General features: G+C 56.1%; 1 protein-coding gene across 1 annotated transcript; it reads left to right on the top strand.

The window, feature by feature from the left end:
* Nucleotides 1-2,889: 2,889 nt before the first annotated feature.
* On the top strand, nt 2,890-4,101 carry VOLCADRAFT_70157 (uncharacterized protein; the record flags this gene model as incomplete). Its single annotated transcript, XM_002958938.1, has 2 exons — nt 2,890-3,227; nt 3,840-4,101. The coding sequence occupies 2 exons, from the start codon at nt 2,890-2,892 to the stop codon at nt 4,099-4,101; spliced, it is 600 nt and encodes a 199-aa protein (XP_002958984.1).
* Between the last annotated feature and the right edge of the window lie 6,973 nt (nt 4,102-11,074).

Genomic DNA, 11,074 nt, shown 5'->3' with positions numbered 1-11,074 from the left:
AATTACGATTGCGCAGGGGTTTAGGTTAACATATGTGGCCTACCCCAAAGCTCTGGAGCTCTGGCTGGTCCCTTTGCTCTCTTAATGGGTTGTGCACAATATTAAACAACCAATTTTAACTCTGTCGTCCAAGCAAATCTTGAACCACTAAGCAGTGTGTCTTCTAATTCGGCTACTACACAACGTGGCAGCGACGTAACTGTCAACATGACGCCATTAGCCGTAGCTGGAACCCCTATGCACGCGTTGACTCTACAGCTGAGCCCCGCTCAATTGCATCGTGCACCGCACCGGCGGGGAAGGGGTAAGTAAGGGCGGCCTGGGCAAGTCCGGTACACGCCCTCGCTCAACCTTCTATTTGCACAGGGACAAGTCCGTTGGCCGGAGTCGTAAGCACGTCTGCATATGCAACAATTCCAGCAAATGGCAGGATTTCAGGGATGCAGCCGCTGCCACGCAGTCGTGAGGCGAGTTGGCTCGCTGTATGATTCTCGATTGCGGAACTGCTGCCTACTGCGCATCTTGTAACTTGCTAGTTATTGTATCCGTCGGTGTTCTATGCCACTATGCCACGAGGCCCACAACTCCGTACCTGCTCGCGCTTTGCGCGCCAACAGGATTTGCAAGGGGGGCTTTTGGGGACCATGAAGAATCGCTTCGGCTCATCACCAATAATTCCCTGTGACCTTTTACTGGTAACAAGCTGGGAGGAAACCTCAATTGAGCTGCCTACGGAAGAACCTTGCCCTGAAGAATGGCTTCCCGGAGGGGGCATTTCACCCTCGGCCATATCGCAGGGCTTTGCCACGGTACGTAGGAGTCCCCTGACAGACTCTGTACTATACTAATGCCTTATAACGATAGTTGAACGCGTTTTAATTCAGTTTTGTTGCTTGCAAGGGTCACTGGGGTTTTAGGGGAACTGCGCGGGCCGCGGGACAAAAACTGCTCGCACCAGACAGCTCAACAGGATCTTCCAGACTTCAAAAGAAGGAACTGAAAGCCCTTTGACCGAAAGTCAAGAGCTTCCTTCGCCTAGCATCGGGCCATCATCTCTATCCAAACACCAAAGTTTGACCACCCTAACCTCCCGACCTGAGGACAGCCCTCCATGCACGGCCTCCACACAACCCGTGTGCAGAATTCCCTTTGCCAACCCGCACCCCTGCCCGTCGCCATCTCCTCCGCGGCCGATTTTGCCCTCCCACCCCTGCATGTCCTGCTGCTGCTGCTGGCGCTGTTCTGGGACCCAACCCGAAACTGGACCCAAAGTCCAAGGGCCCAGTCAAGCAGACCATGCAAGACTACTTCGTCGCCGTCAGCGACGCGCTCGGAGCGCTGTGGTCTCTCAGCCCGCCCGCTTGGCGAGCGACCCGGGGTCCCGCGTTTTCCCACCACAGCGGCGCGCCGTTTTGCCTCACCGCGGTCTTTGACGGCCACGGCTCCGGCGACCACGCGGCGCGCACCGCGCAGGAGAGCGTGCTTGCGGCTGTGGCGTCTGACCCAGATCTCCTGGACTGCTTTGGTACGTACGTGGGGGTTACGAAACTTACTTCTGACTGGGAAGAATTTCCTTGGAGGAAAAAGAGAACACCTACAGGGGGGGCCTGCGGAGGTGGCTCGGGAAGGGAAGGGAAGGGAAGGGCATCATTCTACACACAGGCGGCGGCATGCAGGGCGGGATTCAAGGGATTCAATCTACATGGCCCTTCCACCTGGCTGGCTGGCTGGTTGGGGTATACATAATGACAACCATGGAGCATGTGAGCCTGGGGGGAAAGAACCACCAAGAACGTAAAAGCCACGAAACTGAAGGAAACCCGCAGCCCCCTTATGATGTAAATCGTGATGTCTTTCATCGTGATAACGGAAGCCACTTGTTACCTTCAGTATCATGATGAAAGACATCACGATTTATCAAGCTTGACGAGAGGACCACGGCGGGCGATCTGGGTGTTTGATGTACCAGCCTTTCGGAATATATCGACCTTAATTTTCCTGAATCCCACGGGTTGTTATGGGTCCGTCATCGCGATGCCGCCCTCGAACTTACACAAGAATTTAATTAGATGATGTGGCGCCCATTACTTTTGTCGTTATGTTTGTCATTTGTTGCCATCTGGCGGCCTCATCCTAATTCCTTCCGTCCCAGCTCGCAACATGGAGATGCCGGGTGTGAGCCCCGAGGTGCTGGCGGTGGCCACCAGCGCCTTCCGCCGCTCCTTTCGAGAGCTGGACTCCCGGATTTGCGCGGAGGGGGAAGCGCGGGGGCTGCCGGTGAGTAGGAAGAGGAACGCGGGAAGGACCCGAGGACCGCTGTATCAAGGGGCGGGAGGTCGGGAAGGGGCGGGAGGTCGGGAAGGGGCGGGAGGTCGGGAAGGGGCGGGAGGTCGGGAAGGGGCGGGAGGTCGGGAAGGGGCGGGAGGTCGGGAAGGGGCGGGAGGTCGGGAAGGGGCGGGAAGGGGCGGGAGGTCGGGAAGGGGCGGGAGGTCGGGAAGGGGCGGGAGGTCGGGAAGGGGCGGGCGGTCGGGAAGGGGCAGGAGGTCGGGAAGGGGCGGGAGGTCGGGAAGGGGCGGGAGGTCGGGAAGGGGCGGGAGGTCGGGAAGGGGGGGGAGGTCGGGAAGGGAACTGTGTGTCCCAAGGGGGCGGAGAAGAAGTAATACTAAGAGGAGGAGGGCGGAAGGGGAGGAAAAGGGGGCGCATGAAAGCGCTTTCCCTCGCCCCCCCCGCCTCCCCCTTGCGGACGTCAAGTTAGCGGTGGGCTTCCTTCCCGCCCCGCATGTGCGCAATCAGGCATATTGCCAGTTTGGTTGAAATCCGCAATGCGATCGATGCTTTGGGGAGGGGGCTCCCATTACCCCTACACGCGGGGTGCGGCATATGCGGCCTATGCCTCCCCCCCTGGCCCCCTGGTGTCCTCCGACCCCTCCCCACCTTCCGACATCTCAATGCCGTGTCTGTGTGTGTGTGCTCCCTCAGCACGACGGCACCACTGCGCTGGTGAGCGTCCAGGTGGGCCCCAAGCTCTACACCGCCAACGCGGGGGACTGCCGGGCGGTGCTGTGTCGCGGCGGCCGGGCGGTGAGACTGTCCCGCGACCACAAGCCGGAGCTGCCAGAGGAGCGCACCCGCATCGAGGCGGCGGGGGGGCGGGTGGCCAACGTGCGGGGGACGTGGCGGGTGGTGCTGCCGCTGGCGGATGGTTGCACAGCCAAGGTCTGCTCCGTGTCCAGGTGCGGCCCTTGGAAGGGGGGAAAGGAGGGGGGAAGGATACAACGAAACACAGACGATTGACGAAAAGATAATACTACTATTATTAAGATACTATTAGGAAAAAGGGGGGAGACGAACCACGAGTGAGTGAAGCTGCTGCCAAGGAAAGAGACCGAGGGGAAGCGGAGGTGTGGTAGGTGGGAGTAGACATGGAGGGACTGGTAGGGGCTGGTGAGATGCTGGGGTGAAGTGAGGAGGGGATTGGGGTGGGGGTTAACAAACTTGGTGCCCGATGGAGCTGGAAATGAGGGGGAGGGGGGGGGGAGGGGTTGCTACAGCTGTCGGTGGTGGCCCTCCCACTCCCCCGTTGTGCACGTGGGTGGATGGATGTGTTTTGGCCGCTACATGGACTTGAGAAAACTGGGCGTGGTCCGTACGCCGTACACCGTACATTGGTAAGAACTCGACACACAGCTAAATGTCACCACCGTTGGGTGACAGAGGTGAGTTTGGGGGAAAACCCAACGGGTGCGTTTTGTAAGGGAGAGTAACTCCTCCTCACTCGCGAGCCTGGTGATCTGTCATTTGCGTGTCTGTCCCCGTCGTTTCTCGTGGCTTTGGCCCAGGGGTTTTGGCGACCGGGACTTCAAGGCCGCCTCGCTCATCTCTTCCCAGCCTGATGTGGCAGCGCTGGTGCTGGCGCCACAGCTGGACACGTTCGCCATTCACGCCAGCGACGGGCTGTGGGGCGTGGTGGGAGATCAGGAGGCGGTGGACCTGGCGACGGAGGTGATTGACAAGGTGAGAGGGTGGTTGGGCCGTGGGGGAGGGCGAAGGGTGTGGGAAAAAGGGCAATGGGCAAATCCTAGATTCTTTTGGCGTACGTAAACAGTTTGTGGGTCGTCCACACATACTTGGTTGCTGCCCCTGTTCACTGGGCGGCGGGAGCTCTCTCTTTTCGTATCTTACATGTTGCATGTTGCCATATTTCTCTGGAACGTGCGCTTATATGTTGGGCCGCCCCTCTTTCCACTCTTCCCTCTCCCCCGCGCTTTAAATATGACTCCCCGTTCCTAAATTTGTCGTACTACAATTTTTCGTACAATTTGTATCCGCCACCGCAGTTTACGGGCATGACTTCCTTCAATACGCAGCATGCTGCCGCCGCCAAGGCCTCTGCGCAGGAGCTTGTCAAACTGGCTCGGGACAGGGGGTCTATGGACGACATTACCGTGGTCGTGACGCTGTACGACTGGAATTGAGATCCAATTTGGATCCAGCAGGTCGGCAGGGATACACCACGGCATGGTGTGGATCCATTCAGATCCGTTGGAGCTGTGGATGGTTGGTGACCCAGATCTGGGTTACGTTGTCGGGATTGTTTCTTTTCAGGGGGGCCGACGTCAGTCAGTTGTGAGCTGCTGTGAAAATTGTCGGGATTGTGTGCTCTGCCGATGTGCGCTGCTGGCTAAGAGCATGTTGACCCAGATCGATTTGGATTTTGGGATTGGGGATGAAATACCCGTTGGTGCGGTTCGGTTCGATTGAAACTAAAGAACCGTTGGCAAGATTGATCTGCATGCTAGGTGCTTACCGGGTTGTTAATTGATACATGTGTTATGTACGTATGCATGTATGTATGTTTGTGTCTCTCTCGCGGCGTGGCTTTTTGAGTGGTGGAAGGATTGTCCCCCGGACGCGCCACCACTCAGGAAGAAACTTGAGGAGAGGGTTGCTCTGGCGCTCCTCGAGACGCTCTGACTATCTGCGCTGCTGCAAGCAGACGAGTTTGAATTTTGGTTTTGGTTTTTAGTTGTGTTTTAGTTGAGCTTTTACTTACACAAGAAACGTCAAGAGGCAGCAACATGGTACATGGTGCATATGGGTTCATGACGTATCATCGTGATCTCACGTGTTTGACGTTCCCCCTTTTCCATTTTGGATTATTGGGGGTTGGGTGGGAAACAGGGCGGGGTGCAGGTGCGCACGACCGCATTACACGACCGCATAGCACGGCCCATAGCTGGTGTTGGGTTTGAGTTGGGTTTGATCCTGGTTTGGGCACTGGTGGGGCACTGTAAGTATTCTCTCTCCCTCCACCGGTGCGAAGAGGTAATGAGGGAGGGATGTACACTAAGGGGCCGTTCTCGCCGGAGTCCCCCCGCCCGCCCGCCCGCCGCATGGGCCATGTACCTACCAGGTGCGTGAGCGGTGGCAGAAGTCCAAGGCGCGCAACTGCATGCCCAGTGTATGAAGTGAATTTGTCGCGATGTATATGGTGACGCATGACGAGGTGTGGGTCAGATCGGATGGGTCGAGTCGATGTGGGGCAAGGGAAATGCTGGTGGAGGTAGGGGGGTACCGGGGTGGCTACTCCTCGCGCGCGGTATGTGTTCTGTGCGTGTATGTCTATGTGTGTGTATGTGCGCTTTTGGGGGATTAGCTGCAGGTGGATCGAAGGGGGGACCCGCCATCGCGTCAGCTGATGTCGCTGTCGATGTGGTGGTAAAGGAGGGGTGCCATCCTCCGTTGCGTCGTTTCGTCTCATCATCATCCGTCTTGATTGTATAGGAGCGTCAAGGTCCACTGTTGCGCCCCGTTGAGGGACCTTGCCGCAGTAGATCGCCTCTGTTGTGTTGTCGTTTCGTGGATGTCCTTGCGAGCGTTGGGGCCCCTTGGGTTTGGGAGTGTGGTTCTTTATTGTGGATAACTAACTTGTGTGTTTTCTGCAGTTGTGGTGTGTCACATAGCTCACTCTGCTGCACCACACTTGCACTTTGCGCTGTGCCGTGCTGTGCTGTGCGGTGACCACATTGTGGACTTCTCTCCCGGTGCAACCCTTCAGGAAAGAGCATTTGGATTCGGGTCTTTGACGAAAGTGTGCGCGATGGTGGTGATGGTGGTGGTGGTGGTAGAGGTCTCCTGGGGCTCCGGCTCTGTTGCCCGCTGCCCTCCTTGGCTGTTGGTTGTCCCCCCTTGGCTGTGGATGGGGCCGCCAAGTCAGCAGCAGAAAGGTCCTGCCGGACACGGGCAACGGACATCCAGCACGGTCCATTTGCAGTGGTGTCTGTGGTGGCTCCCCTGGTGGGCATGGATTGGTGACTGTACATGGATATGGCTGTTTTGCTACTCAGACCAGCACCTACCTGCCTCAGCGACTGGCGGCACACCACCAAGGCGCAGTGCCTCTCCCCCCTCCTTTCCCATGCCCACTTTAAGTATGGGGTGTATAGGAGGTTGGAGGCGACGGGGGGCCCTTGCCATTTGGCTTTGGGCGAGAGACCTACCTCGTGCAGAAGCATTTCTGACGTGGGCGTTTGAGAAATTTTGGGGGTGTCCTCCAGGCCCCGCTGGCCCGCGGCCTAATTCCCTGGGGCTTGACTTGACTTGACTTTTGACGAAGAAGATAACAAGGTGAAGAATGCAGGTCGTGCCTCTTTAGGAAACCGCGCGGGCAACAAGGGAGTTGGATCCTCCCGAGGAAAGGGGCGGGCCGGGGGGAAGATCATCCCCCCGGGGGTAATGCAGGGAGTCCCCGGATGGTCGATCACGGAGCGCGTGTGTGTGTTTCGCGTGTCGTCGGTGCATTTGCAGGAGGATGGGCTCCCCCGGCTGAGTTTTGGCCTCAACTGCGGGTCGTGGCCGAAAGTGCGTTTATATGTCCTCCTCTTGAAAGCGTGTGTGTTTTTGTTGTCGTATGTATAATTTGGTCGTTCGTACATGGGATCCCCGTGTCGGGCGCAGTGTGTATGACCACGCATGGTATTGAGAAATGGTCTTCTGATCTACTGAATGTCTTGGCGTATTGAACACGGCATCTGGGAGCACACGTGCGTCGAGGTGCATAGTGCGAGCGCAACGCAGCGCGGCGCGGCGCAGCTGACCTGGCGCGGCTTAGCTTGGCGTTAACGGTTTGTCTTGGCACTTGTGGCCGGGTGGTGCGTGTGGGTGTGCATGTCATCCAGGGACTTGTTGGTCTCTTTGTTTCCATGTCCGTGGTTCCTCAGCCGGCGCGATGTTTCACATTGAAGCGTGTGGTGATAATTGCTGTTTGAAGACCGTCTGAGATGAGAGGTCTGTCTGAAAGTGCTTGGGAAGGAAGGGGGGATATTGGGCGCGCGATCTTTTGGTCGTGCTCTGGCTCTCCATGCTGTGTGGGTGGGTAGGGGCAGCCATAACAGACTCGTCCCGTCAAACCACAGTTCACGAACAGTTGCGCCCATGTCGGTCGGTTGGTGGTTGGGAGGCAAACTGTATTACCTGACAGCGATGTCTCGGCCGGGTGGGTCAAGGTTGAGGCGGAGGGGTTGACGAGCGGGCAAAGGACGCGCCTTGGGGATGAGCTGGTCAGCTGGCGGAGGGAGGCGGAGTTTTAGTTGCGAGCTTCACTTTTTGCCATCTCTTTTGCCTTCTCATTTCTCTTTTGCCTTGTCTTCTGATTCCGATTCCTATGACTATGGCGTACCTTATGTCTGGTCAAGTCGCGCTTTAGGTCTTGTGTTTGGCTTTGTTTGCAGCAGCGGTGTCGATTTCCTGCCCAAGGTGTTTTCTGACCGGCATGTATGTGTGTACGTGTTTAACGTGTCTTGGGTTACGGCACTGGCAGTGCAGCGGTGTTTTGTGAACTGCTGGGGGCTCTGAACGCGGCTGGCAGGGCTGGACGTCTGAGCCCGTGTCGTACACCACTGTTTTCGGAAAAGAGACAAACATCATGTACCACTAAGAGGCCCCATGGTCGCGACACCGTCCGTACCGTTATGACATGCATGTGTACACGACCCGGCGTCTTGATTGGGTGGCTCTGGACCTGAGGCTGCCGCGGCGAGACACAAACATCGGCTTGGGCGAGCTCGTAAACGGTTGAACGTAAAGTTGGCGCACGCGCGAGTCAGATGAGGTGGAGATGAGGACGCATTGCCGTCCGGGGGGTTTCAGCGGGAGAGCAAGGGGGCCTAGTACTGCATACCCCACCACCCTGCGTGGTGCTTGTATACATCATGTGTGCCCACTTGTCCGTTGATCCGTGCGCGCTGACGTCTCCTCCCGCACGCTCTCCCTTTTCGGGAGGTGGGGAAGGAAAAGGGGGAGGGAAGAGGATGAGTCCTAGGGCACGTTTTCTCTGCGGCGCGGTGTTTTATTGTTGTTATTCGGGAAATTGTCCTATACTTTTTATCCTTATACTTAATGAGGAGCGAGCGTGTGCATTGCACGTCGTGTTAGTGTTGTGTCGTGTCGTGTCGTGTCCTGTCATGTGGCTGTCGTGGCCTGTGTGTGTGGTTGTTACAGTGGCCAGTGGTGGGAGGTTTCTTGTGTGCTGTCCTTCCGAGTCACGAGCTCCTTGGGGTAAAGTCTTGTTGTGTTCTTAACGGTAAAGTAGGTTATTGCAGTGCTAGGTTTTAGTTTTTTTGTAGCTTTGCTCGTCCATGGTTGTACGGGAATAGGAAGGCTGAACTGCGTGTACGGTGGTGATTGGTGGTGGGGATGAATACTATGTAATCGCTGTGTGCTTTTACTGTCACAAGAACTTTCATGGCATGACGGAGTTGGGCCATGTCGTCATAAAGAAACCTCATGTTGTTTAACTTATGATGGTGTTTCCCATCCTCCTCCTCGCGGTTCCTAGGTGTAGATGCGGAGGAGGTCTGCATTTCGCTAGCCTTGAAGATGGGATGGACCTGGTCGGGCGAACGGCGGCACTGCCGGGGGTATGGGACCCTGGCATGTTGGCCGGTTTGTGGATGGCATTGGTGTGTTAGATCATGTCATGTGATGGAATGTTATTGGCAGTAGGTTTGAGGTCGGTTGGCGGTGGGGATCGAGGGGGGATTGTGTTCCGACCTTCTGTATTACGCACACAAGTTAGCTCCGACGGTTCGACGTGTCTATTTACTTTGTCAGTGCGCTGTCAATTCTTCGGTTTTTCACGGGGTTGTCTCTTTTTATTGTATTGATCTCTTCTGTACCAACAATGATGCCTGGAGTAGGGTCTGCCGTACACACCTGGGGGAGCGTTTCAGCTTTTCAGTTCCGGGATTTGAATTGGTGTAAAATGTAATATAATATTTATTTCCTTGTCTCCGTCTGTGATCAGCCGATGCTCTCTATCGGCAAGTGTGTGTGGGGGGTCAGGTAAGGTTTCGCCACGCGCCTTTCTTGAGTTTTTAAATTCGGTGAGGAGACATCACGGGGTCAGGTCGGGGGGTCGCGACCCTGAGTATATAATATATATAATAGGCTCTGACAGGTCGACAGTTTCCTTAACCAGGATCTGCCGGGAGCGACTGAGCCTGATGAGAATGAAGCCACATCCTACAAGATGACCAGCTGGTATAAGGATAAGGAAAGCGGATCGTGCAGGATATAGCGTTGAGGGCGTTGTAGACCGTCCGGCCAGGTAGGAGTAGGCCTGGATTCTATTCCTGACAAAAGAATTGGTCCGCCGGGGTCTTGAATTATTCTGGCAGGCTCGCCCGAGGTATTCGAATTGCGCTGTGGAGCCCCAGAATTGCGCTTACTTCAAACACGTTTGGCATGTCCAACCTGATCACAAGAAAAGGCAACTTGACTCAGAACGGATTTAGCGGATCTAGGTTAGCCCAGGCTGTAACGTGCATACCGCTTTTCGGGTCCAAGGATTTTGTCCGCAAGCAGCCCTTAGAAGGATTCCCTTAGAGCTTTGCTATCGTATTTCATTACGTTATCTTTGCCTTGCATAAACTACGAGTCTGGTGTATCATCTAAGGGCTCCAGCGATTCGGAGGGCTGCTGTAGCACAGTCAGTGCACGAAACAGCAGGGGCAGGTTCATTTTCCTTAAGTCTTCCTTACACGCTTCTCATGGCCAGTCCTGGCACCGGGGCCGACCCCGGCGCAAGGGCTCCTTACGTGGGAAAGGGCGCGCGCGATTCGTCTCGCCGGCAGGCTGTCTCTGCAGCTTTCATGTGGCACGGCTCCCTCTGGCAGCTGCTCTCCATCATCAGCGCATTCCTTACAACTATAAGCGCAGCAAAAGGCCTTCCGCCGATAGACCTGCCGCAATCGCCATCGGACTACTACAGCGACCTCATCACTGTGTCCAGCAAAGTTTATGGCGAGGTTAAGAAGTCTGGTCCTCTGCCCGCGGAACGCTATGACGAGAAGCTTTTTAACCAGAGCGCCTTCCGTGACTGGCTACTACTCAAGGTGGTTTACCGGGAGAACGTCACGGTGCCAGCGCCCATGTCCTACAGATGCGGCGTCTTTGTCAACCACGACTACAAGCTGATCTTCATCCGCAACCGCAAAGCAGCCTCGACGACCGTGTTAGACACGTTCAAGACCGCGTGCAAATCCCAGAAAGTCATGTGTATGAAGCCATACTCGGGGGAGGAGATGGAGGCGCGTGGACTTACCCACGACGCCATGTGGAACTCCTATTACGTCATTTCCTCCACACGAAATCCATGGGCCCGCGCTGCAAGCGGATACGATTACGCGCAAGACAGGTACGGAAGTACGGTAGTATGGTGTACGACCGCATGGGAAGTATGCATTAATTGTCAAATTAGTGCATTCGCATTCAGAAGGGGCGCCAGGTAAGACGTTACACCATATTTACGTGGCTGCAGAGCTATTAAATGTTTTATATATGTGAGTTTCATGGCTAGCCAGGGAAAGCCTTTAAGAGGTTGCCGCCGCCTCCCCCCCCAGTCCTCACCTGGGATTTCCCCGTCTTGCTCTCCCTCCACAGCCCCTCCCTCCTCACCACGTGACGTCCTTCAGGTGGCCGGTGAAGACTGGCGTGTGCGGTGTCGTTCCCTTCCGCCAGTTCTGTACGAAACCGTACTTGTTGGGCACCATGGGCAACATGTTTCGTTGTGGAG

This window comes from Volvox carteri (assembly GCF_000143455.1).
Source record: "Volvox carteri f. nagariensis unplaced genomic scaffold VOLCAscaffold_113, whole genome shotgun sequence".
Classification (NCBI taxonomy): Eukaryota; Viridiplantae; Chlorophyta; class Chlorophyceae; order Chlamydomonadales; family Volvocaceae; genus Volvox; species Volvox carteri.
This window is presented reverse-complemented; position numbering and strand designations above follow the sequence as displayed.